Source organism: Artemia franciscana, chromosome 15, assembly GCF_032884065.1.
Source record: "Artemia franciscana chromosome 15, ASM3288406v1, whole genome shotgun sequence".
NCBI classification, from domain to species: Eukaryota; Metazoa; Arthropoda; class Branchiopoda; order Anostraca; family Artemiidae; genus Artemia; species Artemia franciscana.
The window spans coordinates 12,625,570-12,646,898 of NC_088877.1; the positions used below are offsets into that span (position 1 = coordinate 12,625,570).

General features: G+C 34.9%; 2 protein-coding genes across 2 annotated transcripts in view; one reads left to right on the forward strand and one right to left on the reverse strand.

Moving 5' to 3' along the window:
• Positions 1-3,352: 3,352 nt before the first annotated feature.
• On the reverse strand, positions 3,353-13,422 carry LOC136036061 (uncharacterized). The gene is made up of 2 exons (XM_065718020.1): positions 13,208-13,422; positions 3,353-5,235 (listed from the first exon to the last, which is right to left on the reverse strand). Exon 2 carries the CDS (start codon positions 5,233-5,235, stop codon positions 3,610-3,612), a length of 1,626 nt encoding a protein of 541 aa, XP_065574092.1. The 5' UTR covers positions 13,208-13,422; the 3' UTR covers positions 3,353-3,609.
• A 6,868-nt stretch (positions 13,423-20,290) lies between these two features.
• Positions 20,291-21,329, forward strand: part of LOC136036530 (uncharacterized) — a 30,263-nt gene continuing 29,224 nt past the window's right edge. The window contains exons 1-2 of the mRNA XM_065718834.1: positions 20,291-20,312; positions 20,397-20,446. Coding sequence (XP_065574906.1) covers positions 20,291-20,312; positions 20,397-20,446 — 72 coding nt within the window. The remainder of the gene's footprint in view (positions 20,313-20,396; positions 20,447-21,329) is intronic.

Below are 21,329 nucleotides of genomic sequence, written 5' to 3' on the forward strand. Positions count from 1 at the left end.
GTTGAAAGGTCCAAAAATTATTTCTTTAAGGATGACCCCCCCCCTCCTCCCAGAACCCTCAGGACAGGGGTTTTAAGTTATGTCCTTGAGGCATATATGGTATATACAGAAAGGTTGATCGGATAAATTTTGGAGGGGGCTTATTGGATTGGTAATCAGAAGTCCTAGTGTCCTTTTTAAGATCCAGAATGATCATAGGGTGGATACTCTTCTCCCCTGACACCTTGTATTTTCCTGAGATTCATCAAATATAAGTTTTTAGATGGCCGTTTTTATCGTAGAAGCTTCCAAAAAGGTTCATTCGATTGGAAAGTGAAAGGGCTTTTTTTAATAGTCAGAATTGATTTGGTGGGCCACTAACTCCCCTCGACGTCCACCATTTTCTCAAACATATCTAATCCAAATTTTAAGATAACCAATTTGCTCATTGTAAATGAAAGGTCGGAAATTATGTCTTTGAGAATGAACCCCTCCCCCAGAACCCTCAGGACAAGGGTTCCCAAAATGGATCTAACAGAAATTTTTAGATGGCTATTTGTTGTCGTAGAAATTTGAAAAAGGCTCATTCGATTGGAAATTGAAAGGGCTAGCGCCCTTTTTAATAGTCGAAAGTGATTGGAGGACAACTAACCCCCTCAAACGCCCAACATTTCTCCAAACACATCCAATAAAAATTTTGAGATAGCCATTTTGTTCAACATGATTGAAAGCTCCGTAAATTATGTCTTTGAGGATGACAATCCCCCAGACCCTTCAAGGCAAGGGATCCCGAAATGCATCTAACAGAAATTTTTAGATGGCTATTTGTTGTCGTAAAAACTTAGAAAAAGGCTCATTCGATTGGAAATTGAAAGGGCTAGTTCCCTTTTTAATAGTCGAAAGCAATTGGAGGGAAACTAACCCCACTCCAACGCCCGCCATTTCTCAAAACACGTCCAGTAAAAATTTGAGATAGCCATTTTGTTCAACATAATTGAAAGCTCCGGAAATTATGTCTTCTCTTAACTCTTACTTTTTAAAACAGTAAAAAAACTTTAGCTTAAAAAGCGGGGCGTTGAGGAGGAAAAGCTCTTTTCATATACGGATTGATTTCTGTTCGTTTTAAGTTTTAATGTCGCTCCTTACTTTCAGTTAAAAAAACATGTTTTTTTATTTAATTTCTGAATGTTTTTGAATTGATGCATGTTTTGATTTTGGCTCTCCGCACATAAATAATTAAATCGAAATTTGCATGCTAGATTTTTTTTTTTTGGTTAAATGGCTTTCTCAAAGTTTTAGTCGGAAAGGTTTTGAGAAAAAACGAGCGGGGGAGGAGGCCTAGTTACTCTCCAATTTTTTGATTACTTAAAAAGGCAACTAGAACTTCTAGTTTTTTAGTAACATTTTCATTATTAAAAAATATACCTAACTTACGAATTAATTTACGTAACGAACTTCTATATTCGTATGTTTTTATTACGTATATTACGCATTTATTACCCTCATTAATACCTCGCTCTTTACATTAAAGCTTAAATTTTGTCCCAATTCCTTAAGAATGACCCCTGAATTACAAAGGCCGTAGAATAAATAGTTGAAATTACTAAAAATACTTTAAAGTAAAGAGCGAGGTGTTACGAGAAGGTGAACTTCTCAAATGCGTAATAATTTCTGTTCGTTTTAAGTTTTAATGCTACTCCTTACTTCCAGTTAAAAAAACTTTTCATATTTATTTTTTCATTGTTTTTTAAATAATGCTTGGAAATTCTGCGCCCCCTTCATTGAAATTCTCTTCCGCCATGACAAATTCCTCCATGGAAAGATCCTCCCACGTAACCCCTCCTCAACTCCCCCCCCCCCCCAAAACCAAAAAATCTCCCTGGAAACTTCTGCACACTTCCCAATAACCATTACTATATGTAAACACTGGTCAAAGTTTGTAACTTGCAGCCCCTCCCACAGGGACTCTGGGGGAGTAAGTCGTCCCCAACCCACACCTAGTCACCTTAGCAAGTGAAAAACAAAAATCTGATTTTAAAAAATTGCCCCATGAAAGAAGTTTAATTTAAATTTGTTTAAAAATCAATACCTTTTCTTACGTTTACCTTAACAGTAAAAGTTGATTACGAGAATATATATTCGGGAATTTAAAGAATGAGCTCGGTATTCCCCAAAACGGGCGATAATCAAAATAAAAAGGGCACCATTAGAATCCTTATGATCGAAAATGCCTGACTAGAGATTTACAATCCCCATCCTGAAAACTTCTGCTTTTTCCACCTATTGAAAATACAACGTTCTTGTTCTTGAAACTATAGTTAAGTATGATATATAAGTATCGTGTGCGCACTCTTCTGGTGCTGAAGGTTATGGGGCCCGACACCAGCACCCTAGATGTAAGTTTTGAGCTAGACTTAAAAAAAAAAACTTTTTCGCATGCCTACTAGTGGTATGTGTTGCACAGGTACCGATCTTCTGATTCAATGCCTTTGGCCGGAAGTGCAATGCTTGGTTGGGGGCAAATCATTTGACGCTTCCCCTGTTTTCCACCCAGATATCTCCATGTGCCCATTCAGAGCTGAATTGACTCTGGCTGAGCTTACAGTCACACCAATGACCCACGTTCCAAACCAAATACCCAGCGACACGATGTTTATTCATTACAAACACAATTTGAGTTAGAATGGTACCAAAATGTTTTTTGTTCTGTAATTTTATTTTCGAGATTTCAGCAGAATATATTTTCATCACTGTAGAGCCCTCTGTCTCTTTCCATTTCATAGTTGCAGCAGTTGCTGCATCAAAGTAATGAGCAAACCCTGGTTCTTTGTAACCGAAATCAAACCAATCAAATTTTCAACAAGACTGTCTCATGAGAATAACATCGAAAATTATGTTTAGAACCTTTTTTTAGAGCACAAGGATTTTTAAATCCGCAAAACTTTGGTTTTTACACTACTTTCAAAAAAATTGAGCTATTGGTTACTTCTAGGTATTCTGAATAAGAAAAAACATTGTGTGAAAATTTCGGCTTGATCAGAGACAAATTCAAATAACTGGGCTTAAAAAAATTGTTGGGAGGCCTAGCTGGTAAGAAAAAAAGTTTTTGGACGAAACAGACACATTGTCTGTCCTTTTTTGGCCAAATAGATAGCTAAGTGATAAAAATGCTGTGACTTTTTCCCTAAACGTAAAAGTCTTCTTGCCCTACCAAAACACTTCCCTAAATTTCTAACTCCATTCCTTCAGTAGTAGTAATTATATTACCACTGGTAATATAATTGTTGAAGAATATATTGAGGGTGTAGAAGTGAAATCAAACCACAAAATTTAGGAATTCTTGGACTAGTGATAGATTATATTAACCTAAGAGTGACCATGATATAGAAATAATTTATTTAATATAATTCATAAAAATATATCTTAATTTAGATCCACATAGCGGATACTGTGATCCTGAAAAACTCTTCAGAAAAGACAACAACAGAAACAATTCCAGTATTTTTGACCATTCATTAGACAACCTTGAATAACACAAACTCTAAATTTGGCAGCTTCTATTTCTTTACGCTGGTTTATTTCTTTAACATATCATCTCCAGCAATAACTGTGTGCAATACTGTTCATAGTCTAGCAAATGTACCTAAAGCACTCTCTTCGTTTGGCAGCAGTGAAGATCCCTTCTAATGGGGCTTTGTAAGATCCAAGTTGATCTTTATATACTGTTGCTAAATTCGCGGTGTTGATGAGCTGGTTCATGTCTTGGCTCAATTGTTCACACAAGGTTGCTTGTCCACATGGTCCTTGAGAAACATATGTAAGGGCATTTTTTAGCTGTTCGAGTGGTCGATTTGATGCTGTGGGGGTTTCATCGGGAACTGGACTTTCAAACCTCTTTTGGTATTCAATGTTTCCAGCACCTGGAATTTCGTCATAGCTTGCATCGTATTCAGGCCCATAAAAGTTGTTATCGCTCCTCGTTAGTGCAGCTGTTAGTAAGCCCAGTCCTGTCAGACCAATTGTACTTGCGGCAAGTCCACCACTGACTGCTAAAGGACTGCGACCCTTGAAGAAATGACCTATTTTTGTCCTTAAATGGGTTAGCTTTTTCTTTTCCAACAGTTTATTGAGTAAATATGCAAGTTTCAGCTTATGAAATACAGTTCTAGACTCTCCTGCTACTTTACCCTGTCGTCCTTGCTCCGTAATTTCATTTTTATTTGCAACGACTGCGATCTCAGAAGTAAAACTATTAACGAATTCATCAAACTTTTTAAAGAAGGGCTCAAACTTGTTATCAATGTCTAAAGCACGGTTTCTTCCAGCCCTTGGATTATTGTTTATATCTGCGGCTAGTAGACCTAGACCTAAAGAGCCAATCAGGCCTGCACCAATCCCACCAATAATAGACGCTGGAGTCGCTCCACGGCTTCTATAAAGTCTGTCAAATCTGTCTATAAGCTTGTTTTCAGTAAAGAATCCTTTCACTTTATGGAAAAGAAGTTCTAATTTATCCTTAAGAGCACGGGAATTTCTATCATTTTCTGTTGGCATTAAAGTGTTTTTTAAAACTGAAACTATTGGTACCGTTTCTTCAATTTCATTCTCAATGGCCCAGTCGTCAGTGACTTGAGCAGAGCGACCTTTTGTCAGCTCTTTAGCCTTCACAAGCTTCATATGTGACACGAGTAATCCTAAAGCAGTAGTTCCAACCATTCCAGAAGCGATACCTCCTGCAACGGCTAAATTATCCCCTTCAGGGCCTTCCACTAAACCTCGAAACTTTTTTCTTATCCTTCCATTAAACTTATTATTCTTCTTTAAATAGTCAAAGGTATCAGTTATGGTGCGTCCTGACCTACTCTGATTCTGTGTTTCATTTTCGTACTTCAAATAGTCTTTATATGATGTTTCGACGTCTTCAAGTAGTTCACTGATAGTATAGATCGAATCATCTTTTAAAACTTTTGAAGTTCTGGTGAAACCCATTTGAGGCGCAATCCGATCAAAAGAATCCTTCACAAACTTCATTATAACCAGCGGAACCATTAGGTCATTCAAGCTTAATTTATCAGTGGTTGGAATTACATTTTGATTTGATCTGAAACTGTTGACCATCTTTTTGAAAAAATGTTGGAGTTCATCGAAAGTTCGTCCTTCTCTAAACCCATCAAGGGTGTTATTCTCGGCTGCGGTTAGTGAACTGACGGTCGCGATGATTAAAGGAAGTGATAAAACGTAGTCTTTGAATCTCATCTGAAAAACAAAACCTGCTTAAGGGGTTGAATGAACCATTCACACAACTAACAAACAAACACAGGGTTCAACAAGTAAACAAAGTTCAAAGATACTTCATGTAAAAGTGATTTTCAAAAGTAGGTTAAATACGAAAATTATTTGACCCCGTGGCCATGATCGGAAAAAATTATTTGGTGAATTTTTGTGCTTGTGATGTTACGCTTTAGAATTTCTATCTTCACTAGAGTATTTAGGGAGAGTTACGTTAATATGGAATTAGTGTGGTTTTTGCATCCTTAGGGCATGTAAAGGTAGATTTTGCATAACGTAAGGAGACTTGGACTCATCTCTACGTTACTTTTTAAAATATTAGATTTTAGTTAAAGTTCGTAACATTCTCTAGTTGTTTCAGAATTAATGATAACATCAGATAACTTCATTGGCATTTCAAAATTGCAGAATTAATGATAACTAAACTAAAACGAGAAGCAAAGTACTATTATTGCAGTTAAATTGCATGCGTTCCATTTTTTTTTTTTTTTTTTTTTTTTTTTTTTTTTTTTTTACTATTTGTTTTAGAGAGAAAAGAAAGCACTTTATCCTTACTATATCAAGAAAGGACGCCATCCGTGAAATTTTTATATTAGAAGGGGGCACTATGTCAGGGATTAGGAGTAATGAATTAAATCAAATATTTTAAATTTGAGTATTTATGTATTATACCAAACACAGTCGAGAAAATTTTGCTGAATGTAAGATCTCGAAAAACCGGTTTCTTAGCCAGAAATACAAATGAAGGGTGGCAGAATGCATTGGACTCGTATAATTTGGGCCATATTTTTGCACGTTCGAGGGAGGGTCAGGTTAGATTAAGTTACATTAACGCACCTCCTCCCTAATGTGCAAATATATAGCCTAAAGTATTTAAGTTTAGGTTAATTTACTCCAACCCCCTTATGTTCAAATATATAGCCCAAATTATATTATTATGTAAACTAATGTATTGTATTTTTACCATGTTCTGGTATATTTTATTATGATAAACCCTTCACTTCTTGAGAGTTTTTGGCATAATATATACCTACCTAAATTCGTTAGTAGGTAGTAATACATTTATCAAAGTGCAAATGACCTGGTTTAAAGCTAATCTGAGGAAGAAATGGGAAAATAGCACAGGCCCGTAGGTCTCAAAAACCAGTTTTATTTTTATCGTCTTCCTCTTATCACGGATGCGAATATTTCTCCCTAGCTCTCCAATGAAGCTCCATTACGCCAAGCACTTCTCAGTACCTTATGTGTGTTGTTAACAAATGACGTTTTTGTACGATTTTGAGCCCTCGGGTTGAACATCACGTAGCTTCACAATATGCCTGGAACTTCCAAAAATAGACTTACTCTATTTAAAGTTACGTTTTAAGAAATTCAGATGACAAGTTATCAGATTAGTGAAACAACGCCCTTATATTTACCAAAAGAAGGAATTTAACTGTAAAAATGCCTAAGTTAAAATAAACACTTAGATTTCATCATGGTTGCAGGAATGTCTGCAACCTAGGAAGATTGAACCATGGCCCATAGTTTAAAATCCTGTTTATAAGAAAAAATGATTATTAAGAGATATTACCATGTGGTGATGATTCAAGAATAGTAACTATTATTTCAATTAATCTTAATCGTATAGGTTTAACGAATTTTTTGGGGGGGATTAAAAAAAATCTTAAACTCCTCAAAAATAGCGCCAGATCAAAATGAAAAGTGCAAGAATCAACACTGTTGAAAACTCTCCACAGGAATAACCCCTAATATGAATAAATATAACTCCAACTATAAATCCCCAACTATGAATAACTATAACCCCAACTATGAATAAGTATAACTATAACCCCGACTATAAGTCTCCGACTATGAATAACTATAACTATAGCCGAAGCAATGAATAACTATAACTATAACCCCAATTATAAATCCACAACTATGAATAACTATAACTATAACCCCAACTATCGATCCTCAACTATGAATAACTATAAATATAACCCCAACTATGAATAACAAGGACAATCACTTTTTTGCATAGCTGGCATACATCTTATTAACCACTAGACCATTGCGACCTCTTTACGAGCATCTCACTGCTCATTTATAATATTTTTTTTCTGTCAAAACTTGCAGATTACCAAATGATCGTAGAGATGTTTGATGGTTCACTCAAAATCTACTGGGTGTCTCTACGGGCCTCTAACAAGATCGTTCTAATAATTCCATCGTTAAGTGCCATATAGCACAAAAATCAACCCTTTTTTGCATATTTCCTGAGTGGGAGGGCTGGGAAGTATAATAAGGATACAATTACAGCCTCTGTGATCTGAAACCCTTATCTGGAGGTCCGCAATACCCCATTTGTTATACTCCCCCTTAGATAGTGTAAACTAGAAAACGCGTTTTGAAAAAACTGTCCAATTAAAAAAATGTCATTTAATTATTTTTATTTTCACGGAGTTAATTGAATTCAGTACATGCAAATTCTTAAAGGTATTGGCGACAACATGCCCTTGTTGTATTTTAACAAAAATTATATTGATTTCTTCAGTTTTATGACCTAAATTAAACAACGATGTTCTTGTAAGGTTTATCGTTTATGTTTAAAAAATAGCCAAAACTAACTTAAAATAAGCTAAACCGGTTTTTCTTATTGCTGTAAATAAGAAACTGAATGGAATTTAGATGTCAATGGGGGGTTGTCGTGGAGTTTTTTTGTTTTGTTTTTTTGCAGAATTTTGGTGGTGTTTGACTTTGGCTTCGTATAAACAAAACCGAAGAAGCTTTTGTTTATAATGAATCAATGTGTGAGGTAAGTACAGGCTAGCCAAACTGAACTTTCATTCAAAAGTTCGACTTCGTTGATCACGTAAGATCTATCTGCAAAACCAGCTCAATTAAACTGAATATTTTCCAGTATCTGTAGAGTTCTATAAACTAGTTCTTTACTGAAAACTAATCTTGCTCGCTTTTCATTCGAGAATTGTAATTATATACTAAAAGGTCAGTGAAACACTATTCTGAATCCCATAAATTAGTCTTTTATTTTCAGCAAGCTATTCGTGGAATCCTCTACTCTTATTATTTTTGGGATCAGTTTTCTGTTTTCAGTATAACTCTTGTTTTTAGAATTCTACAGACATTGGAAAACATCACTAGTCAGTTTATTTGAGCTAGTTTTGTATCTTTCGCAAACTGTGAAGCACTCAATTTTTGCCTGTTTTGGGGTTTCAACTTCGCTCTTTACTTCTGTAAGAAAAACTGTTTTTTTTTTAATTAATTCAAAATAAATTGAACTGGGTATCAGAAAAAAATGTGGAAAAATTAATTTGCTATTTTTCATAATCAGAACAGTTAAACTTAATTTTCAATGAAGAAGATTATCTGTGAAAGGCGATTTTTTGTCAGGAGGTGGGCAATAAAAAAATAAAGGCCAATAATTAAACGAATTGCAGATGACAATTTAAATAAAAACTTCCTAGAAGTCCCACAAAATAGTATTTGGGGTGAGTCGGGCCCCAAAACCCTCTTATGTTCGTTGTGAAAGGGTTGGTAAAATTGTGGAAGGGTATCCATAGCTTAAGAAATTAAATACATAAATCATTGACATATTCAATTGTAATCATATAATCTATTATGATTGCTAATTATGATATAATTAATTATTAAGTATGAAACAATTAATATAATAAATTGCTGTAAAAATTTGGAAATAAGTTAGACGATTACTGATGATAAGGATACTTATACCGGGGAATGACCAAATGTGTTAAAAAAAAATCGTTTGCATAATATTTTTTCTAGGATATACTATTAACTTATTAAAAAAATAGTTTTTTTGAAATTTTGTTGGAAATTTTGAATGAATGAAATCATTTTTCGAGATTGGCAGAATATTGACAGATATCTTTAAGACCGGATTCACTAATAGACACGGTTGGCCGTGTCATCTACCTCGAAATTTCTTGGGCTTTCTCTGAAAGTAACTTGCAGGACTACCGGTGTACATGTATGTCACTTAATCGATTGTACTGAAAATTACAGTCTATATTTTAATATTTCTGGGAGGTATACACCTGATATATCCCCTAACCCTCTATTTTCGCCTACACTTAGCTAATCAAAAGTTTCAGTATACCTTATAAAGGACATCTTAAACATGAATTAATTCTAACGGCAACTTGTGCTTTTATTTTCGGGTGTTGACTCAATAGTTTATTTTTAATTGGGCTGGGCGGGACAAATAAGCAAAATATATGAAAATCATCGGATGATACGAAGAAGGTCGTAAACCGTGGTAGGATCTCGATTTTGAGCCTCCTCCCCTCCACATGTAAAGCTTTATCAAGTAAAGCTAACTTCCTCTGACATTTATGTCTTCCTGATATCTGTTTTCTTTTCTAGATAATATCAATTCTTCTTACGAAGACATCATTTATTATCGTCTTTATGCTGTCTCCTCTCCCCTAATGTCTCTTAATCCGGATTATTAATTTCACAAATGAACTCGAATATAGATTGCAAAGTTTGCTAGGTTCTGTTTTATAGATTTGGCATTACTTTAGCATAAAGAAAAGTTTTCTTTCTTTCTTAAAGAAAACGGTGGGTCTTAATTTCTTACTCTTCTACCTGATATCTGTGTTTGAAGATTGATCAAACAGTTCATGGCTAATGAACTGTAAGTAACTCTACTCAACAGAAACTAAAGCTCTAAAAAAGAGCAATTACAAAACAAAAAAGAGCTGTTTTCGTTTTTGATATTCTTTTATTTACTATGTGATATATCCCTTCTCACGAGATGTATATTCAAACTAAAAGCTCATTGAGTTTCAATGTCGCTATGTAAATATTTACTTTTAAGTCGTTGTCATCCTTTATCCTTGTTGACAAGTTTAATTTTTCCTTTTCTCCCGTTTGATATTAAACAATCCAGTTTTAGAATCATCATAGCCCAAAATCCCCCAGATTTGAAAACATTTTTTATATTTTCATGACAAAATTTCTTTTTTTGGTATCTTCATTAAGAAACAAAAAATAAATTAGCCCCCTAGATTTGAAAAATACATTAATCGCTCCTCCTCCCCCCTCAAAAAAAATATGAGTTGACTATACAAGTATTAGAATCTTACTTAAGCCGATGATACGATGAAAAACCTCCAGTGATACGAAGAAGATTGTCAACCGTGGTAGGATCTCGAAGGATTCGGGGTTTCGAACCTCCTCTCTTCCATATGCAAGGCTAGACGTATGTTATCTTTTACCGATTAAACTTCTACTGACCTTTATTGCTTCCTATCATTTGTTGTTGTTTTTTTCTAGCTAATACCAATTTTACTTGTGAAGGCGGCATTGCCTTTTGTTTTATACCGTCTCCTCTCCCCCAAAGATGAATTTCGATAGTACAATTGGCCTGCTTTAGAAGCATTCGGGGATAGGGGGAGGGGTTTCTTATTTCTTTTTCCCAATTAATAGTAATCTTAAAATATTATAATGAAGCTTTTGTTTTTCGTTTTATTTAACCTAGAACATCAAATAGCGTGAGGACGTATGATACCGATATCACATTCTTCGAATAATTCGAAGGTTTTTTTCTCCTCCCTCACCACCCAACCTCTTAAAAATGAATTTTGCCAATGTGCCTGTTTTTATCCGGTAGTGAACTGCCTATTGACAAAATTAGAATAGAAAACATGTAAAAAATTGGCCATTCAAAATTGGTACTTCTATGATGCACCCTGGCCTAATATTCTTCATTTAAGTAGAACCTGTTTCTCTGACGCTCAATCCTATTGAAATATAGAAATGTATGGTAAAAATATAATACTCTAGAAACAAATTCGGGCTATATATGTGCAAATTAGGAGGGGGAGGGTAAAGTACGGCGAATGTCCAAGCCTAATGTGTTAGGTGCAATTATTCTGTATATTGTGTAGCAAGAATGGTTTTCTAACTTCACACTGTACAAATACTTTACCAACCCCAACCCCCTAATGTAAAAAAGGTAAAAACGTAAAGGATACGGCATTAGACTTTATAGTCCGTACCGGCGGTCCTAATCTCCGTTTCTTGGCCCTTCAGCCAGGAAGTGCAATGGGGGTCGGTGGCCAGCCATCCTGTGCTTTCCCACACCCCCTAATGTGCAAATATGTAGTCCGAACTATATGTATTTCATCTATTCTGTCACTTCTCTTTGTCTTGCCTCACGCCAAGCTAAAAGAAACTATAGAAAAACCGGTTCTACAATGCGTCAATGAATGAACAACTTGAGTGATCGGGGGGTATATCATACAAGTACCATGTATTGTACTATATTTTAGCGAGTATTATTGAAAGCGAAAATTTGCTTGATTCCATTTTCTTTAAAGAATTAAAGGTTAATTATCTTTTTTCAGGTCGACCTTGTCCTTTCTTTTGCCTTCGCTTTAATGACTCAGTATTGTTCCGTTCTTAATTTTCCGTTTTCCTACTGATTTGTCATTCATCTCTTTTATATTCAAGGTCGAATATTTCCACTTTGAAAGCGAAATAGAAGTTGACCAAATTGCTCGAAGTCCATTAAGGGGCAGAAATTATTCGGCTCCTGGGAGATTAATTGCGGAGAAAGACAGGGCTTAACTGCACTCTTATATCAGCACAATTACATTTAGAAACCTGAAATCGTTTTCTGTGGGTAAAAGTAACGTGATAATTTTAATAAAGTCTTCTTTAGATAGGGTCAATACTTCTGTCAAAAAAAATCTTTGAGCATAGTTTTTTAGTGTTTAAAGCTTAACTATACTAGACTAGTTCTAGTCTTCTAAATAGAATTATTCAGTCGATCCGCGGAATGTTTGTACCCTGGTTCCACTGAAGCCTTCAGTCCACATATAACTTAATTTTATCTCTTTTTTTCAGTGGTTAATTTTGAGATTTTTATAATCTGTATTATTATTTCTTAGACTGAGGGGTATAATCCCGTCCCAGAGATAAGGGGTGACAGCATTAAGGTCTATAATACCTCATAATACCAAAAATTGCTTTAATTTATTTTTTATATCGATGTGATACACTTCGATAGTCTTTCTTATATCTTACATAAAAATGCAAAATTTATGTATATTTTATTTAAAGAAAAATTGGCAGGGGAGGGGTACAAAAAACTGAGTGACAAGAAGAGAAAAAACGAGGGTATTTCCAGCCAGTGAAAAAGCGAAAATGCAATGCAAACATTTTGGCAGAGACCTCCGCTTAGCTTTCCTTAGTTCAAAAATAGAAGAATAATAGGTAAATGTTTAGTTTCGTCATATGCTGTCTAAAGTGCGTATTACTGCATATAGCAAGATTCTCATGATCGCATACTGTTTCTTTGTCTTTGTTAGAGAAGCGCATCCATTTTTTACCTTTCAAAAATCGCCCTCCAAGGATACTAAGAATGCGTTAAGTGGGCTTGCTTACAGGTAACATTACCTACAGTGCGAAGCGCATAAGTCCATGAGCCCCACGGGCAGCGGGACTAGGTACTTTCGATTATTGGAAACACCCCCAAAAAGTGAAGTTAGGTTAATCCTAGTGAAAAGTAACAAAACACGATGATAAAACAATACTTTAGAAACAAGGTTATGGAAACCTAGCTAACTTAACCCAAACCTTACTTAATAAGTCCAATACAACCCAAATTATACAAGTCAAATACATTCTGTCTAAGTCCAATCACTTATTTTTTAACGATGAAACCGGTTTTCTCAGATGTAACCTAAGAGTAATTTTTGAATGTGTTTCCAATAACCGACAAGTACCATCCTCGTTTTTTCTTATTCTTGAGTTTTTTCTCATCTTGTCCTGCTAAGCTAGTGTAGTCTTAGAAATTATTTGTAAAAAAAAAATTAGTGATTATAAAGGTCTATGAGTGTAACATATTTGTTTACATTTTCTTGGCCTTTGTGACTTTTGAGTGTAGGCATAAAATATTTACCTTATTGGCTTTATCCTGAATGGAATATATTTAATGGTGAATGAGATATGACTCAACTGGTACTGATAGATTTCTTAGCGTAAATATATCTTGATAATGAACAACGCTATGACGCAAAGCTAGACCGGCATCCTTGAGAACCGGATATAAACCCAATCACATCCGAAGTGCTTTATATACCGAGCGTTGACTTGCTTCCAAGTGCTTAATAGTCGATTATGTACAACAGCGCGTTGGGGACTTCCCAAGGAAGTTCTTAGCTGGTTCACGTAAGAATTGGTAGAATTATATATTCGCTGTTTTTGTTTACCGACGCCCTCCTCTATCAATTTTAGAAATGCCGAACGCTAGATCAAATTAAAGTAAAAAAAAGGAAGTAAAGAAAAATGATGTCAGGTTCGTTGTCTCTTAATGATAGCACTTTAAAAAAGTCGAAACTTAGTTTTTCAACGAAAAGTAAAGGGCTAAAAAAAGGCATAGAAGGAGCGGAAAAGAAAGTTGGCGAAGGAGAATTTTCCTAGCGGCATTGCCCGCAGGAAATCTTCCGATGGTATTTTAACCGAGGCTGGAATAGCCAAGGAAAATTTTACAGGGGAGGAACGTTCCATGTAGGAAGTTGAAGCTTCATCCTCTCCAAGAATTTTCTGGAAATACTCATGATGACTCCTCTTTTCCACCTCTGTGCCGGTAGGCATATGAATCTAACCTTTTATGCTACATAGAAAAATTAATTAAAGTTGTACACCAAAATTAATCCAGGAAAAATTAGAATAAGTACGTTCTGAGACCATACTGGCTATACATGACGCATGAAACTAAGAAAGGAAATACTAAATGAAAAGAAAAAAAAATCAAATCAAACAGTTCGTGGTAACGAACTGTAGTAAGGAGTGACCTGGCTCAATAGTAACCGAAACTCTAAAAAACGGAATTTTTATAACAATAGTTACATCAAAAGAATTGTATTTTGATGCTGATTTTAAATATATAAGTTTCGTTACGTTTAGACCTACCTATCAAAAGTTACGAGCCTGAGAAAATTTGCATTATTTTAGAAAATAAGGGGAAACACCCCTTAAAAGTCATTGCATCTTAACGAAAATCACACCGTCAGATTCAGCGTATCAAAGAACACTACAGTAGAAGTATCAAGCATCTATCTACAAAAATGTGGAATTTTGCATTTTTTGCTGCAAGACAGGTCACGGATGCGTGTTTATTTGTTAGTTTTTTGTTTTTTTCCCAGGGGTGATCGTATCGACCCATTGGTCCTATAATGTCGTGTGAGGGCTCATCCTAATGGAAATGAAAAGTTCTAGTGCCCTTTTTAAGTGACCGAAAAATTGGAGGGCACCTATGCCCCTTCCCACGCTCATCTTTTCCCAAAGTCACCGTATCAAAATTCTGAGATAGCGATTGTATTCAGCATAGTCGAAAAACCTAATATCTATGTCTTTGAGGATGACTTATTCCTCCACAGTCCCCGTGGGAGGGGCTGCAAGTTACATACTTTGACCAGTGTTTACACAAAGTAATGGTTTTTGGGAAGTATACAGACGCTTTTTTTGGTTGAAGAGAGGGGTTGAGGGAGGGGGTTATGTGGGGGGATCTTTCTATGGAGGAATTTGTCATGGGGAAAGAAGAATTCCATGAAGGGGTGCAGGATTTTTTAGTATTTTTTAAATGAAAAATTAAAAAATAAATATGAAAAAGTTTTTTTTAACTGAAAGTAAGGATCAGAATTAAAACTTAAATCGAACAGAAACAATTAGGCATATGAAGGGTTCACCTCCTCCTAATACCTCGCTCTTTACGCTAAAGTAACTTTATTAATTTCAACTATTTATTTTATGGCCTTTGTGATTCAGGGGTCATTCTTAAGGAATTGGGACAAAATTAAAGCTTTAGGGTAAAGAGCGAGGTATTAACGAGGTGGTGAATCCCCTCATATACGTAATAAAAACATACGAATATAGAAGTTCGTTACGTAAGCTAATTCATAAGTTACGTATATTTTTACTTATAAAAACGTTCGTAAAAAATTAAACGTTCTAGTTGCTTTTTTAAATAACCCAAAAAATGAAGGGTAACTGTGCCTACTCCCCCGCTATTTTTTTCTCAAAATCGTCCGATCAAAACCATGAGAAAGCCATTTAGCCATAAAAATAAATTAATATGCAAATTTCGTTCTAAGTATTCATGTGAGAAGAGCCAAAATCAAAACACGCTTTAATTCAAAAACGCTCAGAAATTATATTTAAAAAACAAGTTTTCTTAACTGAAAGTAAGGAGCGATATTAAAACTTAAAACTAACAGAAATTACTCCATATATAAAAGGGGCTATTCCCTCCTCAACCTCCCACTCTTTACGCTAAATTTTTTTACTGTTTTAAAAAGTAGAGTTTAGAGAAAGATTCAAATTGTAGCGTAAAGAGCGGGGCATTGAGGAGGGAACAGTTCCTTTTATATACGGAGTAACTTGTGTTCGTTTTAAGTTTGAAAATCGCTCTTTACTTTCAGTTAAAAAACTTGATATTTTTTAATTTAATTGGTGAAAAAAAGAGAATTTTGTAAGCCAGGAGCAGAATATGAAGACGCAAATTAAGCAAATATTTCGACAAGTACCTCCGTCAAGTCGTCCTCAGTGCTAAAAAAAAAAAAAAAAAAGAAAGAGGAAAAAAACTACAACAAAATTTAACCTTCCGAAGTGAACTCTGCAAGAGGAGAAAAGACATTGAATAAAAAAAAACCCAGAGATCAATGAAAGAGAATTTACCAATTAGGTTGAATAAGTAGCCTTTGCCTTGCAACAGATTTTGCCTGTCTACAATTTCGGGGTAGTAATTTCTTTAGTCGACAGGGTTCTAAAAATATGTTCACGTATTCAAATATAACATAAATTTGATTATTTTATAGATATGCAAAGAGTTGAATACTTTTTCAACTGGATAAAACTGAATGGATAAAACTGAACCTATACTAGGTATGGTTTCTATAGAATTCCGTGTTCATGTGGAAAATTTTACATTGGTACGACCCATCAACAACTAGGGGAACGAGTGCATGAACACAAAATTTCAATATGTAAGTCCCTGAGATTTGAAAAAATGACACCTTTACTTAAGCTCTGGACTAGTATATATACGAAATCCTGACCATTTAGTTCTTTTTGAAGAGGCAACTCTAATATCTACCGTAAATGGCCTACTGCAATCTTTTAAAGAGGCAATTGAGATAAAAAAAAAAATATATATATATATATATATATAAACAGAAATTTGGCTATAAATAGGGACACGGGAGATGTTTCCTTATGACCAATTTATAACAACTTGATCTTAAAAGACTCTATCAACATTTTTGCCCAGTCTAATTTAATACAGCATGTCCGCATATCATAGAGTTCTTCGTAACAAACTGTAGTAAGGAGCGAACCGGCTCAATAGTAACCGAAACTCTAAAAAATGGAACTTTGCTATAAATAGTTATATTAAAAGAATTGCATTTTAATGCTGATTTTAAGTATATAAGTTTCATCAAGCTTAGTCCTACTCATCAAAAGTTACGAGTCTGAGAAAATATACCTTATTTTAGAAAATAGGAGGATAACACCCCCCCCCCCCAAAGTAATAGAATCTTATTAAAAATCACACCATAAGATTCAGCGTATCAGAGAACCCTATTGTAGGTTTTTTCAAACTCCTATCTACACAAATGAGAAATTTACTATTTTTGCCAGAGACGGATCGGAGATGCGTGTTTATTTTTTTTCCAGGGGTGACTGTATCGACCCATTTGTCCTAGAATGTCGTGAGAGGGCTCACTCTAACGGAAATTAAAAGTTCTAGTAACCCCCTCCGACGCATATTTTTCCCCAAAGTCACCGGGTAAATATTTGAGATAGCCTTTCTGATCAACTTAGTCGAAAATCTAATACCTACATCTTTGGGGACGACTTAATCCCCCACAGTCCCCGGGGAAGGGGCTGCAAGTTACAAACTTCGACCATTGTTTGCATATAGTAATGGTTATTGTGAAGTGTACAGACGTTTTCAGGGGAACTTTTTTGCGTTGGGTTAGGGGTGGGTTGGGGGTGGGGGATACGTGGAGGATCTTTCCAGGGAGGAATTTGAAGAGAATTTTCATGAAGGGGAAGTAAAGTTTTCTAGTATTATTAAAAAAAAGACCAATGAGAAAATAAATAAAAAATTTCAACTGGAAGTAATGAGCAGCATTAAAACTTAAAACGAACATAAAATATTACGTTTGCAAGGGGGCTCGTTTCCTCCAATATGCCTTGCTCTTTAAGCTTAAGTATTTTTGGTAATTTCAACTATTTATTCTACGGGATTTTTGATTCAGGGGTCATTCTTAAAGATTTGGGACAAAATTCAAGCTTTAGCGTAAAGAACGAGGTATTGCCGATGGGGAGAACCCCCTCATATACGAAATAAAAATACACAAATGTAGAAGTTTGTTACATAAATTAATTTGTAAGGTACGTATATTTATTACTAACAAAAACATTCGTAAAAAAATCCCTTTGCATTTTTAAGTAACCAAAAATTGGAGGACAACAAGGTCTTCTCCCCTGCACCCTTTTTTTTTTATCAAAATCGTCTGATCAAAACTATGAGAAAGCCATTTAGCAAAAACAAAATGAATATACAAATTTCGTTTTAATTATTCCTGTGCGGTGAGCCAAAATCAAAACATGCATTATTTCAAAAATGTTCTGAATTAAATTAAAAAAACAAGTGTTTTTAACTGTAAGTAAGGAGCGACATTGAAACTTAAAACGAGCAGAAATTATTCGGTATATGAACTGGTTTGTCCCCTCCCCAATGCCTCGCTCTTTATGCAAAAGTTGTTTTTATTGTTTTAAAAGTAGAGTTTTGACAAAGAGTCAGACAATGTTTGACTTTAGCGTAAAGAGTGGGACGTTGAGGAGGGGACGACTCCTTGCATATACAGAATAATTTCTGTTCGTGTTAAGTTTTGGTTTTGCTCCTTACTTGCAGTAAGAAAGACTTAATCTAATCTAATTTAGTTGTTTAATTTAGTCTAATGAAAACCGAAATTTTAGACAGGCAAAATCTTTTGCGAGGCAAAGGATACTTATTTAATCTAATTGGTAAGTTCTCTTTCATTGATCTCTGTTTTTTTTTTTTTTTTGTTTTTTTTTTTTGTTCAGTGTCTTTTCTTCTCTTGCAGAGTTCACTTCAGAAGGTAAATTTTGTTGTTGTTTTCGTCTTTTCCTCTTTTTTTGTGTACTGAGGAAGATTTGGCGAAGGTCCTTGTTGAAATATTTGCTTGATTTTTGTTTTCATATTTTGTTACTGGCTCACAAACATTAGATACTAAAAACTAATCCCTATTTCATAGGATTAATGCTTTAAAGTATTTTAGTAAAGTAATAAAGATCATTAATACTTTTAGAAAAGCTTCTTGTTCTAATTAAACGACCGCTCTGGTTAAGTGGTAGTCCTTAAAGAATCAGGTCAAAATTTGAAACTTCAATATAAGGAGCTGATGAATTGCCCCCCCCTTCGTATACGGATTAATGTTGCTCCTTATTTTCAGTAGAAAAAACTTTCGTTGTTTTTTATTTAGTTTTCGATAGTTTTTCAAATAAATCCGTGAAATTCAGCTCCTCATCCTAGAAAAAATCTCTCCCATCCCCGAACAAATTCCTCGGTACCTGTCCATTTTTCAGAACACAATCAAGAATTTGGATCTGCAGATCAGAGAATGACAGGTTTATACCTGTCATTATTCGAAGAAAATTAGCTGAGGCTCAGTTGAAATCTGTGTTTTAAGTATATTTTTATTAAATATTCAATATATAGAGATGGTACTTTGATTGAATTAAGCAATGTGTATTTTGCATAATGGCAGGCTTCCTTACCTTAATTTTCTATAGTTTTCATAATTTTGTCAGTTAAGGCTAATCATCTTTTTTGTTCCCACTCAATTTTTGAAACAGATCCTAAGAATCTTAATAACGCCACTGCTAGTATCTATTCGATTGCAAACCCGTTTATGAGACTTTGACAAAAATATAATTATAATTGTGTGTATAATTGTGTGTTTTAGAATATCGGTTACTGCTGGGCGGAATCAATCCTTATTTGCAGTTCGTTACCACGAACTGTTTGATAAATGGAGGGCATTTTATAAGTCTTGTAACGTTTGCTTGGTGACTGAAATCAAAGAATTTAACATGTTTCTAGTAACCAAAAAATTCGATTCTTTAAGGTATATTTTGCTATCAATTTAAAAGGAATCAGGCATTTTTTTTTCGATCCTTGAATCTAGTGATGACCTTTGATCTTGATTGCCATCATAAGAAAGTCATGGGCCTTACTTATTGTTAGACATAGGCCTACCAAAGACTATAGTAAATGCTAGATATACCCAGTGTCTGATTGATTTCTGTTTCTTCCCCTACTACTGAGTTGCTGTTGAGTTGGGATTTGAGCTTCAAAGAACAAATGACGAAAACAGTTTTCGGACTGAGTATTTAGAATTAGCCCTGCATCCAGATGCAGCATTCTTTGTGAAATAAGATTTCGGACACGGTCTTAGTCTGCATGTTTTTACGTAAAGTTTAATCCAGTGGGAGAAAAAAAAAAGATGTTTATTTAGTAAAAGCATGTTAGATTCTACGAAGATTAATTTAGATTTTAACTCGAACAGGTTTAAAACAGGATACCCACTATCAACGGTTTTGTTCAACGTGTATATTAATGATATAGTTGATTTTTTCAAGGAGAAAATCGCTCCAGAAGTACTGATGAAAATTCCAAAAATATGCATGTTTTTGTTTGCTGATGATATTGCTCTCATAGCACAATCAGCAAAAGACATGCAAACATTTTTAAACATAATGGAGGAATATTCGGATATGAAAGAATTAGAATTAGACAAGAAGAAAACGGTAATTATAGTTTTAAGGAAAGTGGAAAACTAAGTAAAGACGATGAATTTAGACTTAGAAGTGATTTTATAGAGATTAAAAAGAATTTGTGTATTAAGGGGTTAATATTTTTGGAGTGGCAAGTATGCACAGGAGGTTAAGAATGGAGTATGCAAAGAAAATTTGTATGTGAATTTAATTTTGAAAAGTGAGGTTGGAAAGATCAAAGATTTAGCAATGAATAAATATTTATCAGTATTGATTTGTAGCTCAAGGTGAAAACATCTGTCTAGAATTGGATATCATAAATTTCAAACCAGTAAGCTTTTTCAGTAAATTTTAATCCCTGTGAACTTGTTAGATTTCGCAATACCTGGCAAAGGATTAAAGTTCGTGACCTTAACTAAAATTATTACGCAGCATTTCAGTAAGCGAGATATAATCCTACGGTCATAATGATCAAATCATATAGACTCATTAATTATTTTTGAAAATTTTTACTTATAAGCGAACAGAAAAGGGGAGGTTTCCTGTAGTAAGCGTCGTTGTACCTGCCGGGAGTGTGTCTCCCTTAAATTGCGGGGAATAGATAACAGGAGCCTACGCTTCCCTCGCTTATTGGCATTTTGAGCTTCTGAAATTTAGCCAACTACCATTCAGGTTTCGTGCGGTTAAAACGTGTTTTGCCCATGGTTATGTTTTTAACTCGGAATTGGATTAACAGACTATTTTCATGGAAATGGACTCTGATTCGGATACGGACTACTTTGTTTATGCCCCGGTTATGAACTTTCTGCAGTATAATAATGAAAAAGGTGTCGAAGCTACAGTGATCTTAAAATTTGCTGTCGAATTCTTCGAGTCAAGTGATATTGCCAAATCGAAGAAAATCCTGTGGGATTCGCTGCCAAAATTGGCCGAGCCCTACCCAAGGCGCACGGGTTCAAACGCAGCTTTGAATCATTTGAAAGACATGTTAGAAATTCTTCAAAATCAGAGTGCTTCTGAGGACATGCCTGTCTTTGTTGTCCGTTCCCCAGCTAAAGTTCCCTGTATTCCAGCAGTTGCTTACTCCAGGATAGCTTCTAAGCTTACAACAGACTCTTTCGCAAGTTAATGAGAAAATGTCAGCTTATGATCTGAATTTCCCCCGCCTCCCGAGCAGTGCTACTGGTAGTGATATAAGCAAAGCCACTGTTATT